The following is a 21,798-nucleotide window of genomic DNA, read 5'->3' as shown; positions in this document are numbered from 1 at the left end:
TGTGAACATTGGTAGATAATGGAAAATATGGAGAAACAGGTGAAAAATATGGAATGGACATTTGAGAGGATATTTTAGGAACATGGAGAGAACATACAAATACAGGTTTGGATAACCACAAGGTTATCCAAACCTGTATTTGTATGACCAGTATGGCAATATCACAACACACTATGGACCAGTATGGGAATATCACAACACACCATGGACCAGTATAGTAATATAACACACCATGGTCCAGTATGGTAATATCACAACACACCATGGACCAGTATGGTAATATCACAACACACCATGGACCAGTATGGTAATATAACGACACACCATGGACCAGTATGGTAATATCACAACACACCATGGACCAGTATGGTAATATAACAACACACCATGGACCAGTATGGTAATATCACAACACACCATGGACCAGTATGGTAATATCACAACACACCATGGACCAGTATGGTAATATCACAACACACCATGGACCAGTATGGTAATATCACAACACACCATGGACCAGTATGGTAATATAACAACACACCATGGACCAGTATGGTAATATCACAACACACCATGGACCAGTATGGTAATATCACAACACACCATGGACCAGTATGGTAATATCACAACACACCATGGACCAGTATGGTAATATCACAACACACCATGGACCAGTATGGTAATATCACAACACACCATGGACCAGTATGGTAATATCACAACACACCATGGACCAGTATGGTAATATCACAACACACCATGGACCAGTATGGTAATATCACAACACACCATGAACCAGTATGGTAATATCACAACACACCATGGACCAGTATGGTAATATCACAACACACCATGGACCAGTATGGTAATATCACAACACACCATGGACCAGTATGGCAACAGTCAATGGAAACTGTTAACAAACAGTTACAAAACATAATTGCCATAACTATTACAATTAACATAATTATTAGTAGTGACAGTGTCAGACCACGAAGGAAGAATTGAAACAGGAATTTCCTTAAGTACTTTCGTATTTAATAATACATCTTCAGAAGGGTGAGTTACATGTACATAGATTTGGACATATATAGGCAGGAGAGAGGTGAAGTGAAGTGAGGTACAATGATAAACGTATGACTGGGAATGGGTGGATGTAAATAGGGGGCTGCATCCTATGGGCCAATAGGCCCATACATTGATATTAATAAAATAGTGGATATTAACATGGTATTAGTGAGACAAATGTGTATCGATGATCCTACTAAAAATGCCCTTTAACTGATCAATCAAAAATGGATCTAAATTATACAAACCACTGCTAATGTTCAAGTTACATAATTTTGTGATCTATATTAAAGCAGATTCAGTTATGTTCCTATTGAAAGTGCTTTTACAATTCGTTAATGAAGAAGCCATCTCCCAATCAATTTGGTGGGAATTTTCTGACAAATGAACAAACAACGCATTAGACAATTGGCCATGTCTTACAGAGTATTTATGTTGCGACATTCTACATTTCAGATCTTAAGATGTTTGCCCAACATAGAACCTATTATAATCTTTACAAGGTATTTTATATATGATACAATTATCACTACGAGGACTGTTTCTAGCTAATAGTTTTCTAAGTATTTTTGTAATTAAACAATACATGTACATCAAAAAGTTTCAAGGCCTTGACAATATTTTCAAACCCAGAAAAATATGGTAAACACAACACATTCTTTGGGGGAATTTTCTCACTGCATATATTATTATAATATGTACGACGTGCTTTGCTACGGCAAACTTCCAAAAAACTCAGTGGATAACAAAGCTTGAGACCAATAGAATCAATATTCTTAAACTCTTCATCAAAGATTTCTGGACTAACAACCCGAAGAGCTCTTGAGATACATAGAGGAAAAAATAGATTTTTTCACATTGTATCTGTCCTGAGAAATAATGAATAAGATAAATTATTCGTAGACTTCCTGTAAAAACTAAACTTTAGTGAACAATCTTCCCTATGAATAAGTATATCTAAGAATGGCAAACATTTACCAATTTCAGTCTCCATAGTAAATTTTCTAGAGGTGACTTGATCATTAAGTTTAGCTACAAATTCGTCTGTGTTTACATCTGTAGGCCATATACACAAAATATCATCAACATATCTAAACCATGGAATGATTCCAGGGGTAATTATTGAAACAAATTTTTCATCATGAGTAAATTTTCGTGATTTAAACACATAATTATTAGTAGTGTTTAGCAGTAATATTATTTACAGACTAACAAGCACCGACCAATTTACAACTGTAGAGTAACACTATGGATAATGAAATAATATATATTATATTACATTGTTATATTCTGGTGTAAAATATATACATGGCAGCTTATCCACAGCTAAGTTTTGTTACTTAGCTTAGTGTTTGACCCCATGTGTGGGACCTGAGTGATAGTGAGGAGATGGTGATGTACAAGTGATGGTGATATAGCAGTGATGGTGAGGTGAAGGTGATATACCAGTGATGGTGATATAGCAGTGATAGTGAGGTGAAGGTGATATAGCAGTGATAGTGAGGTGAAGGTGATATAGCAGTGATAGTGAGGTGAAGGTGATATACCAGTGATGGTGATATACCAGTGATGGTGATATAGCAGTGATGGTGAGGTGAAGGTGATGTACAAGTGATGGTGATATAGCAGTGATAGTGAGGTGATGGTGATGTACAAGTGATGGTGATATAGCAGTGATAGTGAGGTGAAGGTGATATAGCAGTGATGGTGATATAGCAGTGATAGTGAGGTACCAGTGATGGTGATATAGCAGTGATGGTGATATAGCAGTGATAGTGAGGTGAAGGTGATATACCAGTGATAGTGAGGAGATGGTGATGTACAAGTGATGGTGATATAGCAGTGATGGTGAGGTGAAGGTGATATACCAGTGATGGTGATATAGCAGTGATAGTGAGGTGAAGGTGATATACCAGTGATAGTGAGGTGAAGGTGATATACCAGTGATGGTGATATAGCAGTGATAGTGAGGTGAAGGTGATATACCAGTGATGGTGATATAGCAGTGATAGTGAGGTGATGGTGATATAGCAGTGATAGTGAGGTGAAGGTGATATAGCAGTGATAGTGAGGTGATGGTGATAGTGAGGTGAAGGTGATATACCAGTGATGGTGATATAGCAGATGATGGTGATATAGCAGGTGATGGTGATATAGCAGGTGATGGTGATATAGCAGTGATAGTAAGGTGAAGGTGATATACCAGTGATGATGATACAGCAAGTGATAGTGAGGTGATGGTGATATAGCAAGTGATAGTGAAGTGATGGTGATATATTAGTGACAGTGAGGTGATGGTGACATAGCAGTGATAGTGATATAGCAGTGATAGTAAGGTGATGGTGATATAGCAAGTGATAGTGAGGTAGTGATATAGCAGTGATAGTGAGGTGATGGTGATATAGCAGTGATAGTGTGATGTGATATAGCAGTGATAGTGTGATGTGGTGATATAGCAGTGATAGTGAGGTGGTGGTGATATAGCAGTGATAGTGAGGTGATGGTGATATAGCAGTGATAGTGTGATGTGGTGATATAGCAGTGATAGTGTGATGTGGTGATATAGCAGTGATAGTGAGGTGATGGTGATATAGCAAGTGATAGTGAGGTGGTGATATAACAGTGATAGTGAGGTGATGGTGATATAGCAGTGATGGTGCAGTAGTGGTGATGTAGCAAAGATAGTGATATATTAGTGAAAGTAAGGAGGAAATATATCAGTGTGAGGTGATAAAGCAGTGAAAGTGAGATGATGTTGGTGAAGCAGTGAAAGTGATAGTGAGCTGTTGGTGATATAACGGTGACAACAGCTGTCATATAGTGACACCAACAATCAGTTACTCAACATGGTCAGTACATTATCCCAGGTGTGGGACCTGAGGTGATGGTGATATAGATGTTATAGTGAGGTGATAGTGATATAGCAATGATAGGTGTCAGTACTGCGAAAGAGCAATTGATGGTGATACAGCAGTGATAGTCACGTATGATAGTTAAACACCAAAGATAGTGAAGTTATGGTAATATAGTGATAAAGGTTGAGCTTGAATTACATTGGCATCAAAACCCACAGTCCATAGTGATGCAGGAGTGATGGTGATGGGTTATGGTACAGTGAACTAGAGTGGCAGCACAACACCACAGTAGTGATGGTACAGTGAACTAGAGTGGCAGCACAACACCACAGTAGTGATGGTACAGTGAACTAGAGTGGCAGCACAACACCACAGCAGTGATGGTGATGGTACAGTGAACTAGAGTGGCAGCACAACACCAGAGTAGTGATGGTACAGTGAACTAGAGTGGCAGCACAACACCAGAGTAGTGATGGTACAGTGAACTAGAGTGGCAGCACAACACCACAGTAGTGATGGTGATGGTACAGTGAACTAGAGTGGCAGCACAACACCACAGTAGTGATGGTGATGGTACAGTGAACTAGAGTGGCAGCACAACACCACAGTAGTGATGGTGGTGGTATAGTGAACTAGAGTGGCAGCACAACACCACAGTAGTGATGGTGATGGTACAGTGAACTAGAGTAGCAGCACAACACCACAGTAGTGATGGTGGTGGTATAGTGAACTAGAGTGGCAGCACAACACCACAGTAGTGATGGTGGTGGTATAGTGAACTAGAGTGGCAGCACAATACCACAGTAGTGTTGGTACAGTGAACTATAGTGGCAGCACAACACCACAATAGTGATGGTGATGGTACAGTGAACTAGAGTGGCAGCACAACACCACAGTAGTGATGGTACAGTGAACTAGAGTGGCAGCACAACACCACAGTAGTGATGGTACAGTGAACTAGAGTGGCAGCACAACACCACAGTAGTAATGGTGATGGTACAGTGAACTAGAGTGGCAGCACAACACCACAGTAGTGGTGGTACAGTGAACTAGAGTGGCAGCACAACACCACAGTAGTGATGGTACAGTGAACCAGAGTGGCAGCACAACACCACAATAGTGATGGTGATGGTACAGTGAACTAGAGTGGCAGCACAACACCACAGTAGTGATGGTACAGTGAACTAGAGTGGCAGCACAACACCACAGTAGTGATGGTACAGTGAACTAGAGTGGCAGCACAACACCACAGTAGTGATGGTACAGCGAACTAGAGTGGCAGCACAACACCACAGTAGTGATGGTGGTGGTATAGTGAACTAGAGTGGCAGCACAATACCACAGTAGTGTTGGTACAGTGAACTAGAGTGGCAGCACAACACCACAGTAGTGATGGTGATGGTACAGTGAACTAGAGCGGCAGCACAACACCACAGTAGTGATGGTACAGTGAACTAGAGTGGCAGCACAACACCACAGTAGTGATGGTGATGGTACAGTGAACTAGAGTGTCAGCACAACACCATATAAGTGATGGTACAGTGAACTAGAGTGGCAGCACAACACCACAGTAGTGATGGTACAGTGAACTAGAGTGGCAGCACAACACCACAGTAGTGATGGTACAGTGAACTAGAGTGGCAGCACAACACCACAGTAGTGATGGTGATGGTACAGTGAACTATAGTGGCAGCACAACACCACAGTAGTGATGGTGATGGTACAGTGAACTAGAGTGGCAGCACAACACCACAGTAGTGATGGTACAGTGAATTAGAGTGGCAACACAACACCACAGTAGTGATGGTGATGGTACAGTGAACTAGAGTGGCAGCACAACACCACAGTAGTGATGGTACAGTGAACTAGAGTGGCAGCACAACACCACAGTAGTGATGGTACAGTGAACTGGAGTGGCAACACAACACCACAGTAGTGATGGTGATGGTACAGCGAACTAGAGTGGCAGCACAACACCACAGTAGTGATGGTACAGTGAACAAGAGTGGCAGCACAACACCACAGTAGTGATGGTACAGTGAACTAGAGTGGCAACACAACACCACAGTAGTGATGGTAATGGTACAGTGAACTAGAGTGGCAGCACAACACCACAGTAGTGATGGTACAGTGAATTAGAGTGGCAGCACAACACCACAGTAGTGATGGTACAGTGAACTGGAGTGGCAACACAACACCACAGTAGTGATGGTGATGGTACAGTGAACTAGAGTTGCAGCACAACACCACAGTAGTGATGGTGGTGGTACAGTGAACTAGAGTGGCAGCACAACACCACAGTAGTGATGGTGATGGTACAGTGAACTAGAGTGACAGCACAACACCACAGTAGTGGAGGTACAGTGAACTAGAGTGGCAGCACAACACCACAGTAGTGATGGTGATGGTACAGTGAACTAGAGTGGCAGCACAACACCATAGTAGTGGTGGTGGTGGTACAGTGAACTAGAGTGGCAGCACAACACCACAGTAGTGATGGTGGTGGTACAGTGAACTAGAGTGGCAGCACAACACACAGTAGTGATGGTACAGTGAACTAGAGTGGCAGCACAACACTACAGTAGTGATGGTGATGGTACAGTGAACTAGAGTGGCAGCACAACACAGTAGTGATGGTGGTGGTACAGTGAACTAGAGTGGCAGCACAACACACAGTAGTGATGGTACAGTGAACTAGAGTGGCAGCACAACACCACAGTAGTGATGGTGGTACAGTGAAGTACAGTGGCAGCACAACACACAGTAGTGATGGTGATGGTACAGTGAACTAGAGTGGCAGCACAACACAGTAGTGATGGTGGTGGTACAGTGAACTAGAGTGGCAGCACAACACACAGTAGTGATGGTGATGGTACAGTGAACTAGAGTGGCAACACAACACCACAGTAGTGATGGTACAGTGAACTAGAGTGGCAGCACAACACCACAGTAGTGATGGTGATGGTACAGTGAACTAGAGTGGCAGCAAACACCACAGTAGTGATGGTACAGTGAACTAGAGTGGCAGCACAACATCACAGTAGTGATGGTGGTAGTACAGTGAACTAGAGTGGCAGCACAACACCACAGTAGTGATGGTGGTGGTACAGTGAACTAGAGTGGCAGCACAACACCACAGTAGTGATGGTGGTGGTACAGTGAACTAGAGTGGCAGCACAACACCACAGTAGTGATGGTACAGTGAACTAGAGTGGCAGCACAACACACAGTAGTGATGGTGATGGTACAGTGAACTAGAGTGGCAGCACAACACGACAGTAGTGATGGTACAGTGAACTAGAGTGGCAGCACAACACCACAGTAGTGATGGTACAGTGAACTAGAGTGGCAGCACAACACACAGTAGTGATGGTGATGGTACAGTGAACTAGAGTGGCAGCACAACACCACAGTCCACCACAGTCACCTCCGTAATGTCACTGTGGTTGACTGCTGCCCTCACCACATCCAGGCCGCTCACCACATCACCGAAGACATATGGCCACTGGTGACCAGCCTGGCGGTCCCTGGTGGCGATGGCGAACTGGGCACTCCTGGGACCCTCCAGCGGCCACCACCAGGACCTCACAGCTCCTGCCTGGCCTGACTGCCGGTACCGCCCCCGGAGGTCAGGCAACAGTGGGGCTCCTCCCTTACCATCATTACTCTCGTATTCTCCGCCCACCACATACTCCCCCGGGTAACCCTTGTACTCCACCCCCAACAGTTTAGTGTTGCGGAAGGTGTGGCCCCGCTGGCCCGTACACAACAACACAAACTGTCTGGCCACCGGAGTGTCAGGGGTCAGCCGGATGGTGACCCGCCCTCTTGTTGACCCCGCCCACCCGAGGTCAAGGAACGCCAGGGTGCAGGAGGGGTCCAGCACGCCCACAACATCACTCTCCTGCACAAGATGATATAAATCATGCTGGTAACTGTATAACAAAATGTTATCATATTAGTTATCACAACTCAGTAAGTCAGTAATGTCAGTAAGACTAGTGGGTGTAATAAAGTAACCTGGATGGTGTGGGCGTGGGCGGGCGTGGGCTGACGCAGGAGTGGGTGGAGGTACAGCTGTCCGTCTTGTAGAGTTATCCTGGCGGAGCGGCGGCCATCTTGGTCTTCCTGGACGGCCACCACCCGGCCAGCCTCCACCAGGCTCTTGACGGGCTCCCTCATCCTGCGGAGGTCCTCAACCTGTGGACAGTGTCAGCCCCATTATCACCTGTGGACAGTGTCAGTTCCATTATCACCTGTGGTTAGTGTCAGCCCCATTATCACCTGTGATCAGTGTCGACTCCATTATCACTTGTTGTCAGTGTCAGACCCATTATCACCTGTGGTCAGTGACAGCCCCATTATCACCTGTGGACAGTGTCAGCTCCATTATCACATGTGGACAGTGTCAGCCCCATTATCACCTGTGGTCAGTATCAGCCCCATTATCACCTGCAGACAGTCTCAGTACCATTATCACCTGTGGTGTGTGTCAGCCCCATTATCACCTGTGGACAGTGTCAGCCCTATTATTACCAGTGGCCAGTCTCAGCCCCATTATCACCTGTGGACAGTGTCAGCCCCATTATCACCTGTGGTGTCAGCCCCATTATCACCTGTGGACAGTGTCAGCCCCATTATCACCTGTGGACAGTGTCAGCCCCATTATCACCTGTGATCAGTGTCAACTCCATTATCACCTGTGGTCAGTGTCAGCCCCATTATCACCTGTGGTCAGTGTCAGCCCCATTATCACCTGTGGTCAGTGTCAACCCCATTATCACCTGTGGTCAGTGTCAGCCCCATTAATACCTGTGGACAGTGTCAGCCCCATTATCACCTGTGGACAGTGTCAGCCCGAATATCACCTGTGGACAGTGTCAGCCCGAATATCACCTGTGGACAGTGTCAGCCCGAATATCACCTGTGGACAGTGTCAGCCCCATTATCACCTGTGGACAGTGTCAGACCTATTATCACCTGTGGTCAGTGTCAACCCCATTATCACCTGTGGTCAGTGTCAGCCCCATTAATACCTGTGGACAGTGTCAGCCCCATTATCACCTGTGGACAGTGTCAGACCCATTATCACCTGTGGACAGTGTCAGCACCATTATCACCTGTGGACAGTGTCAGCTCAATATTATCTGTGGACAGTGTCAGCCCCATTATCACCTGTGGACAGTGTCAGACCCATTATCACCTGTGGTCAGTGTCAGCACCATTATCACCTGTGGACAGTGTCAGCTCAATTATCACCTGTGGACAGTGTCAGTCCTATTATCACCTGTGGTCAGTGTCAGCCCCATTATCACCTGCAGACAGTGTCAGCCCCATTTTCACCTGTGGTCAGTGTCAGCATCATTATCACCTGTGGACAGTGTCAGACCCATTATCACCTCTGGACAGTGTCAGTCCTATTATCACCTGTGGTCAGTGTCAGCCCCATTATCACCTGCAGACAGTGTCAGCCCCATTATCACCTGTGGTCAGTGTCAGGCGCATTATCACCTGTGGTCAGTGTCAGCCCCATTTTCACCTGTGGTCAGTGTCAGCCCCATTATCACCTGTGGACAGTGTCAGACCCATTATCACCTCTGGACAGTGTCAGTCCTATTATCACCTGTGGTCAGTATCAGCCCCATTATCACCTGCAGACAGTGTCAGCCCCATTATCACCTGTGGACAGTGTCAGCCCCATTATCACCTGTGGTCAGTGTCAGCCCCATTATCACCTGTGGTCAGTGTCAGCCCCATTTTCACCTGCGGTCAGTGTCAGCCCCATTATCACCTGTGGACAGTGTCAGCCCCATTATCACCTGCAGATATTGTCAGGCCCATTATCACCTGTAGACAGTGTCAGCCCCATTATCACCTGTGGACAGTGTCAGCCCCATTATCACCTGCAGATATTGTCAGGCCCATTATCACCTGTAGACAGTGTCAGCCCCATTATTACCTGCAGACAGTGTCAACCCCATTATCACCTGTTGTCAGTGTCAGTCCCATTATCACCTGTGGACAGTGTCAGCTCCATTATCACCTGTGGTCAGTGTCAGCTCCATTATCACCTGTGGTCAGTGTCAGCTCCATTATCACCTGTGGACAGTGTCAGCTCCATTATCACCTGTGGTCAGTGTCAGCTCCATTATCACCTGTGGTCAGTGTCAGCTCCATTATCACCTGTGGTCAGTGTCAGCTCCATTATCACCTGTGGTCAGTGTCAGCCTTATTATCACCTGTGGTCAGTGTCAGCCCCATTATCACCTGTGGACATTGTCAGCCCCATTATCACCTGTGGACAGTGTCAGCACCATTATCACCTGTGGACAGTGTCAGACCCATTATCACCTGTGGTCAGTGTCAACCCCATTATCACCTGTGGACAGTGTCAGCACCATTATCACCTGTGGACAGTGTCAGCCCCATTATCACCTGTGGACAGTGTCAGCTCCATTATCACCTGTGGTCAGTGTCAGCCCCATTATCACCTGTGGTCAGTGTCAGCTCCATTATCACCTGTGGACAGTGTCAGCTCCATTATCACCTGTGGTCAGTGTCAGCCTTATTATCACCTGTGGACAGTGTCAGCTCCATTATCACCTGTGGTCAGTGTCAGCTCCATTATCACCTGTGGTCAGTGTCAGCCTTATTATCACCTGTGGACAGTGTCAGCTCCATTATCACCTGTGGTCAGTGTCAGCTCCATTATCACCTGTGGTCAGTGTCAGCCTTATTATCACCTGTGGACAGTGTCAGCTCCATTATCACCTGTGGTCAGTGTCAGCCTTATTATCACCTGTGGACAGTGTCAGCTCCATTATCACCTGTGGACAGTGTCAGCTCCATTATCACCTGTGGACAGTGTCAGCACCATTATCACCTGTGGACAGTGTCAGCCCCATTATCACCTGTGGACAGTGTCAGCACCATTATCACCTGTGGACAGTGTCAGTACCATTATCACCTGTGGTCAGTGTCAGCCCCATTATCACCTGTGGACAGTGTCAGCACCATTATCACCTGTGGACAGTGTCAGCCCTATTATCACATGTGGTCAGTGTCAGCCCCATTATCACCTGTGGACATTGTCAGCCCCATTATCACCTGTGAACAGTGTCAGCACCATTATCACCTGTGGACAGTGTCAGCACCATTATCACCTGTGGTCAGTGTCAGCTCCATTATCACCTGTGGACAGTGTAAGCCCCATTATCACCTGTGGACAGTGTCAACACCATTATCACCTGTGGACAGTGTCAGCACCATTATCACCTGTGGTCAGTGTCAGCCTTATTATCACCTGTGGACAGTGTCAGCTCCATTATCACCTGTGGTCAGTGTCAGCATCATTATCACCTGTGGACAGTGTCAGCACCATTATCACCTGTGGACAGTGTCAGCACCATTATCACCTGTGGACAGTGTCAGCACCATTATCACCTGTGGACAGTGTCAGCATCATTATCACCTGTGGACAGTGTCAGCACCATTATCACCTGTGGACAGTGTCAGCACCATTATCACCTGTGGACAGTGTCAGCACCATTATCACCTGTGGACAGTGTCAGCACCATTATCAGTCACCACTCCCACAACCAGCACATCACACTACCCATAAGAGACTAACACATCAACTAGAGAAGCAAGCAGCAGTGACAGGGAAGGTACTCCAGTGGATAAAGGAGTACCTAGGCAACAGAAGACAGCGAGTCACTGTGAAGGCTGAGATGTCAAAGTGGTGAGATGTCACCTGTCGAGTCCCACAAGGATCACTTTTTGAACCTATCCTGTTTCTCATATATGTAAAGGATCTTCCAGAGGGATTAGACTCATTCCTCTTAATGTTTGCTGATGATGCGACAATTATGAGCAGGATTAAGACAGAGGAAGACAGCAAAATGCTCCAAGATGACCTGGACAAACTGGAAGTATGGTTCAACAAATGGCTACTAGAGTTTAGCTCAAGTAAATGTAAAGTAATGAAGCTAGGTGTAGGGAGCAGGAGGCCAGACTCACGGTAACAAATAGGAGATGAAATCCTCCAAGAAACGGACAGAGAGAAGGATCTGGGAGATGATGTTACACCGAACCTGTCTCCTGAAGCCCACATCAAAAGGTTATCATCAGTGGCATATGCAAGACTGTCTAATATCTGAACTGCCTTTATAAATTTGTGTAAGGAATCGTTTAAAACCTTGTATACCACATATGTCATACCAATCCTGGAGTATGCAGCTCCAGCATGGAGTCCATACCTAGTCAAGCACAAGTCGAAGTTTGAGAAGGTTCAAAGGTATACTGTACCACCAGACTAGTTCCAGTACTACGAGGTATGAGTTACAAGCAAAGGCTACATGAATTAAACCCCCATGTTGTTGGAAGACAGAAGAGTTGGGGGAGACATGATTACAACATACAAAATTCTACGAGGAATTAATAACGACAGACAGCCTAACACGGGTGGTGTTCAAACAAGGGGACACAGGAGGAAACATTGTACCCAAATGACCCACAGAGACATTAGAAAGAATTTTTCATCATCAGAATAGTTGGTGTATGGAATACATTAGGAAGTGATGTGGTGGAGGCTGACTCCATCCACAGTTTATAATGTAGATATGACAGTGCCCAATAGGCTCAGGAACCTGTACATCAGTTGATTAAAAGCTGAGAGGTGGGAACAATGAGCCGGAGCTCAAGCCAGGGAAGTACAATTAGGTGAGTACACACACCACAACCTCTACTTCAGGGGCCATGGTACCCGAAAATCCGATGAAAAATGGAATATTTACGAAAAATTACGAAAAATACTACAACGTTCTGGCAACACTGTGGTCCAAACCGTTTAATGATATCTTGAAAAATAACGTAATTAGAGTCAAATTTCCCGCTGCAACTTTCGTGAATCTGGTCCTCGCGCCGCGGGGTATTGTATCTTACGTTGTAGAAGTCTTATTTTTCGTAATAGCGTTGAAAATAACATGTTATGCATAAAATTAATATAAAATCACACATATGGCAACAGTATGGAGTGACAGAGAGGGTGCAGCCCCCCTCAGTGACTGTGTGTCTGTCATGGAGAGAGGATGTATGCTGACGCGCTCTCACAATATCTCCCAGAACATGCTATTTTTGCTATTTGTACTGCAATATGACTTACCAAACGAACAAGAGAAAAGCATTGACAGCTAGATGCATGCGAGCTCTCCATACGAGCTGGCCGCAATGCGTAAATCACCAGTCACGAGTGACCGCAGGTAGAGTAACTTGTCGCGCGCGCTACGCAACTCCAACTTTTACAACTAGATCTGCTTTCACAGCCTTTATTTAATATTCAATTTACATGAAACTTGCACATTATATGTAGAGTTTATGCCTCTAAAAACTCAAGTGGATTTTCTTATCTACGTAGATTTATTGATTTTATAAATAATGATACACTTCATTTTGTTGCATACGTTTTTGGGAAACTTTTAAAAATCTGTATTATTGCACTTAATACATCTGGGATAAAGATCATACTAGACAATCTTTATTATATAGTAAGGTCATAGCGAGTGTCGTAGAAATGATTTTGGTTCACAATTGTGGGCTGTGAAAGCAATTGAACATTGTTGAAAAATATTTATTTTTTTTATTTTTTTTTCTCCGTCTCTATTTAGGCTGAGATGCTGAAACTTGGCCTAGGTGCAGCACCTTTCACATGTATCAGGATAATAAATTATGAATACCCTACGACAACTTTAATATTTCGGGGGAGATGCCCCCTTCAACCACACTCACAACCACCACACACACACAACCACCACACACACAACCACCACCACACACAACCACCACACACACAACCACCACACACAACCACAACACACACAACCACCACCACACACAACCACCACCACACACAACCACCGCACACACAACCACCACACACAACCACAACACACACAACCCCCACACACACAACCACCACACACACAACCACCACACACACAACCACAACACACACAACCACAACACACACAACCCCCACACACACAACCACCACACACACACAACCACCACACACACAACCACCACCACACACAACCACCACACACACACAACCACCACACACACACAACCACCACACACACAACCACCACACACACAACCACCACACCCACAACCACCACACCCACAACCACCACACACACAACCACCACACCCACAACCACCACACCCACAACCACCACACCCACAACCACCACACCCACAACCACCACACCCACAACCACCACACCCACAACCACCACACCCACAACCACCACACCCACAACCACCACACACACAACCACCACACCCACAACCACCACACCCACAACCACCACACCCACAACCACCACACCCACAACCACCACACCCACAACCACCACCACACACAACCACCACACACACACAACCACCACACACACACAACCACCACACACACACAACCACCACACACACAACCACCACACACACAACCACCACACACACAACCACCACACACACAACCACCACACCCACAACCACCACACACACAACCACCACACCCACAACCACCACACCCACAACCACCACACCCACAACCACCACACCCACAACCACCACACCCACAACCACCACACCCACAACCACCACACACACAACCACCACACACACAACCACCACACCCACACACAACCACCACACCCACACACAACCACCACACCCACACACAACCACCACACACACACACAACCACCACACACACACACAACCACCACACACACACACAACCACCACACACACAACCACCACACACACAACCACCACACCCACACACAACCACCACACCCACACACAACCACCACACCCACACACAACCACCACACACACAACCACCACACCCACACACAACCACCACACCCACACACAACCACCACACCCACACACAACCACCACACCCACACACAACCACCACACCCACACACAACCACCACACCCACACACAACCACCACACCCACACACAACCACCACACCCACACACAACCACCACACCCACCACACCCACACACAACCACCACACCCACAACCACCACACCCACACACAACCACCACACCCACACACAACCACCACACCCACACACAACCACCACACCCACACACAACCACCACACCCACACACAACCACCACACCCACACACAACCACCACACCCACACACAACCACCACACACACACACAACCACCACACACACACACAACCACCACACACACAACCACCACACACACAACCACCACACACACAACCACCACACACACAACCACCACACACACAACCACCACACACACAACCACCACACTCACAACCACCACACTCACAACCATCACACACACAACCACCACACTCGCAACCACCACACTCGCAACCACCACACTCGCAACCACCACACTCGCAACCACCACACTCGCAACCACCACACTCGCAACCACCACACTCGCAACCACCACACTCGCAACCACCACACTCGCAACCACCACACTCGCAACCACCACACTCGCAACCACCACACACACAACCACCACACACACAACCACCACACACACAACCACCACACACACAACCACCACACCCACAACCACCACACCCACAATCACCACACTCACAACCACCACACACACAACCACCACACACACAACCACCACACTCACAACCACCACACACACAACCACCACACTCACAACCACCACACTCACAACCACCACACACACAACCACCACACACACAACCACCACACTCACAACCACCACACACACAACCACCACACTCACAACCACCACACTCACAACCACCACACACACAACCACCACACACACAACCACCACACTCATAACCACGACACTCACAACCACCACACACACAACCACCACACACACAACCACCACACTCACAACCACCACACTCACAACCACCACACACACAACCACCACACACACAACCATCACACCCACAACCACCACACACACAACCACCACACACACAACCACCACACACACAACCACCACACACACATCCACCACACACACACAACCACCGCACTCACAACCACCACACACAACTACCACACTCACAACCACCACACTCACAACCACCACACACACAACCACCACACACAACCACCACACTCACAACCACCACACACACACAACCACCACACACACACAACCACCACACTCACAACCACCACACACACACAACCACCACACACACACACACAACCACCACACTCACAACCACCACACACACAATCACCACAAACACAACCACCACTCACACAACCACCACACACACAACCACCACACACACAACCATCACACACACAACCACCACACACACAACCACCACCACACACAACCATCACACACACAACCACCACACACACACAACCACCACACACACACAACCACCACACACACACAACCACCACACACCCACAACCACCACACACACACAACCACCACACACACAACCACCACACACACACAACCACCACACACACACAACCACCACACACACACAACCACCACACTCACAACCATCACACACACAACCACCACACACACAACCACCACACAACCACCACACTCACAACCACCACACTCACAACCACCACACACACAACCACCACACTCACAACCACCACACTCACAACCACCACACTCACAACCACCACACTCACAACCACCACACTCACAACCACCACACACACAACCACCACACACACAACCACCACACTCACAACCACCACACACACACAACCACCACACACACACAACCACCACACACACACAACCACCACACACACAACCACCACACACACAACCACCACACACACAACCACCACACACACAACCACCACAAACACAACCACCACACACACAACCACCACACACACACACAACCACCACACTCACAACCACCACACTCACAACCACCACACTCACAACCACCACACTCACAACCACCACACTCACAACCACCACACTCACAACCACCACACTCACAACCACCACACTCACAACCACCACACACACAACCACCACACACACAACCACCACACACACAACCACCACCACACACACAACTACCACACACACACAACTACCACACACACACAACCACCACAAAACCTCCACACACACACAACCACCACACACACAACCACCACACACACAACCATCACACACACAACCTCCACACACACAACCACCACACACACAACCACCACACACACAACCATCACACACACAACCATCACACAACCTCCACACACACACACAACCACCACACACACAACCTCCACACACACAACCACCACACACACAACCACCACACCCACAACCACCTCACACACAACCACCACACACACATCCACCACACACACAACCACCACACCCACAACCACCACACACACAACCACCACACACACGACCACCACACTCAAAACCACCACACACACAACCACCACACACACAACCACCACACACACACACAACCACCACACACACAACCACCACACACACACAACCACCACACACACACAACCACCACACACACACAACCACCACACACACACAACCACCACACCTACAACCACCACACCTACAACCACCACACACACAACCATCACACACACAACCACCACACACACACAACCACCACACTCACAACCACCACACACACAACCACCACACAACCACCACACCCAACACCACCACTCACACAACCACCACACACACAACCACCACACACACAACCATCACACACAACCACCACACACACAACCACCACACACACAACCACCACACACACAACCACCACCACACACAACCACCACCACACACAACCACCACCACACACAACCATCACACACACAACCACCACACACACAACCACCACACACACACAACCACCACACACACAACCACCACACACACACAACCACCACACACACAACCACCACACACACACAACCACCACACACACAACCACCATACACACACAACCACCACACACACACAACCACCACACACACACAACCACCACACCCACAACCACCACACACAACCATCACACACACAACCACCACACACACAACCACCACACTCACAACCACCATACACACAACCACCACACACACACAACCACCACACACACAACCACCACACACACAACCACCACACACACAACCACCACACACACACAACCACCACACACACACAACCACCACACACACACAACCACCACACACACACAACCACCACACCCACAACCACCACACACACACAACCACCACACACACACAACCACCACACACACACAACCACCACACACACACAACCACCACACACACACAACCACCACACACACAACCACCACACACACAACCACCACACCCACAACCACCACACACACAACCACCACACACACAACCACCACACCCACATCCACCACACCCACATCCACCACACCCACAACCACCACACACACAACCACCACACACACAACCACCACACACACAACCACCACACACACACACAACCACCACACACACAACCATCACACACACAACCACCACACACACAACCACCACACTCACAATCATCACACCCACAACCACCACACAAACAACCACCACACATACAACCACCACACACTCACAACCATCACACTCACAACCACCACACACACATACAACCACCACACATACAACCACCACACTCACAACCACCACACACACACAACCACCACACACACAACCACCACACAAACAACCACCACACATACAACCCCACACACAACCACCACACAAACACACAACCACCACACACACACAACCACCACACACACAACCATCACATACACACAACCACCACACACACACACAACCACCACACACACACACAACCACCACACACACACAACCACCACACAAACAACCACCACACATACAACCACACACACACACAACCACCACACACACACAACCACCACACACACAACCACCACACACACAATCACCACACACACACAACCACCACACTCACAACCACCACACACACAACCACCACACACACAACCATCACATACACACAACCACCACACACACAACCACCACACACACAACCACCACACACACAACCATCACATACACACAACCACCACCACACACAACCACCACACACACAACCATCACCCACACAACCACCACACGCAACCACCACACACACAACCACTACACACACAACCATCACACACATAACCACCACACACACACAACCACTACACACACAACCACCACACACAACCATCACCCACACAACCACCACACGCAACCACCACACACGCAACCACTACACACACAACCACTACACACACAACCATCACACACATAACCACCACACACACAACCACCACACACATAACCACCACACACACACAACCACCACACACACAATCACCACACACAACCACCACACTCTCACAACCACCACACACACAATCACCACAAACACAACCACCACAAACACAACCACCACACTCACAACCACCACACACACAACCACCACAAACACAACCACCACACACAACCACCACACTCACAACCACCACACACACAACCACCACACACACAACCATCACACTCACAACCACCACACACACAACCACCACATACACAACCACCGCACACACAACCACCACACTCACAACCACCACACACACCAACCACCACATACACACAACCACCACACTCACAACCACCACATACACAACCACCACACACACAACCACCACACTCACAACCACCACACACACAACCACCACACACACAACCACCACACTCACAACCACCACACACACCAACCACCACACACACCAACCACCACATACACACAACCACCACATACACACAACCACCACACTCACAACCACCACACTCACAACCACCACATACACAACCACCACACTCACAACCACCACACACACCAACCACCACACACACCAACCACCACATACACACAACCATCACACTCACAACCACCGCACACACAACCACCACACTCACCACCATCACACACACACAACCACCACACTCACAACCACCACACACACAACCACCACACACACAACCACCACACACACAACCATCACACACACAACCACCACACACACAACCACCACACTCACACAACCACCACACACACAACCACCACACACACAACCACCACACACACAACCACCACACTCACAACCACCGCACACACAACCATCACACTCACAACCACCGCACACACAACCACCACACTCACCACCATCACACACACACAACCACCACACTCACACAACCACCACACTCACAACCACCACACACACAACCACCACACACACAACCACCACACTCACAACCACCACACACACAACCACCACACACACAACCACCACACACACAACCACCACACACACAACCACCACACACACAACCACCACACACACAACCACCACACACACACCACCACACTCACAACCACCACACTCACCACCACCACCACACACACCACCACCACACACACACAACCACCACACACACAACCACCACACACACACAACCACCACACACACACAACCACCACACTCACACAACCACCACACACACACAACCACCACACACACACAACCACCACACACAACCAACACACTCACAACCACCACACACACAACCATCTCACACAACCATCTCACTCACAACCACCACACACACAAACACCACACTCACAATCACCACACATACAACCACCACATACAACCACCACACACAACCACCACACACACCACCACCACACACACAACCACCACACACAAAACCACCACACTCACAACCACCACACACACAAACACCACACTCACAATCACCACACTCACAACCACCACACTCACAACCACCACACACACAACCACCACACACAACCAACACACTCACAACCACCACACCCACAACCACCACACCCACAACCACCACACCCACCACACACAACCACCACCACCCACACACACAACCACCACACACACACACACACACACACACAACCACCACACACAACCATTACACTCACAACCACCACACACACAACCACCACACACACAACCATCACACACACAACCATCACACACACAACCACCACTCACAACCACCACACACAACCACAACCACCACACACAACCCCCACATTCACAACCACCACACACACAACCACCACACACACAACCACCACACTCACAACCACCACATACAACCACCACACACAACCATCACACACACAACCACCACACACAACCACAACACACACAACCATCACACCCACAACCACCACACTCACAACCACCATACACACAACCATCACACACACACAACCACCACACACACAACCATCACACACACACAACCACCACACACACACACAACCATCACACATACAACCATCACACCCACAACTACCACACTCACAACCACCATACACACAACCATCACACACACACAACCACCACACACACAACCATCACACACACAACCACCACACACACACAACCACCACACACACAACCACAACCACCACACACACCCACCACACACACAACCACAACCACCACACACACCCACCACACACACAACCACCACACACCTACCTACCTTGAGGCTACCTTGAGGTGCTTCCGGGGCTTAGTGTCCCCGCGGCCCGGTCGTCGACCAGGCCTCCTGGTTGCTGGACTGATCAACCAGGCTGTTAGACGCGGCTGCTCGCAGCCTGACGT

General features: G+C 48.2%; 1 protein-coding gene across 4 annotated transcripts in view; it reads right to left on the bottom strand.

The window, feature by feature from the left end:
- Window positions 1–1,016: 1,016 nt before the first annotated feature.
- Window positions 1,017–21,798, bottom strand: part of LOC123752293 (uncharacterized) — a 148,071-nt gene continuing 127,289 nt past the window's right edge. For all 4 annotated transcript variants that reach the window (XM_069324605.1, XM_069324604.1, XM_069324606.1 and 1 more), the window contains 2 exons: window positions 7,944–8,123; window positions 1,017–7,827 (listed from right to left, as the gene is read on the bottom strand). In XM_069324605.1, the coding sequence (XP_069180706.1) occupies window positions 7,312–7,827; window positions 7,944–8,123 (696 nt within the window). In that variant the 3' untranslated portion in view covers window positions 1,017–7,311. The remainder of the gene's footprint in view (window positions 7,828–7,943; window positions 8,124–21,798) is intronic.

The sequence above is a fragment of the Procambarus clarkii genome, chromosome 14 (assembly GCF_040958095.1).
Source record: "Procambarus clarkii isolate CNS0578487 chromosome 14, FALCON_Pclarkii_2.0, whole genome shotgun sequence".
Classification (NCBI taxonomy): Eukaryota; Metazoa; Arthropoda; class Malacostraca; order Decapoda; family Cambaridae; genus Procambarus; species Procambarus clarkii.
This window is presented reverse-complemented; position numbering and strand designations above follow the sequence as displayed.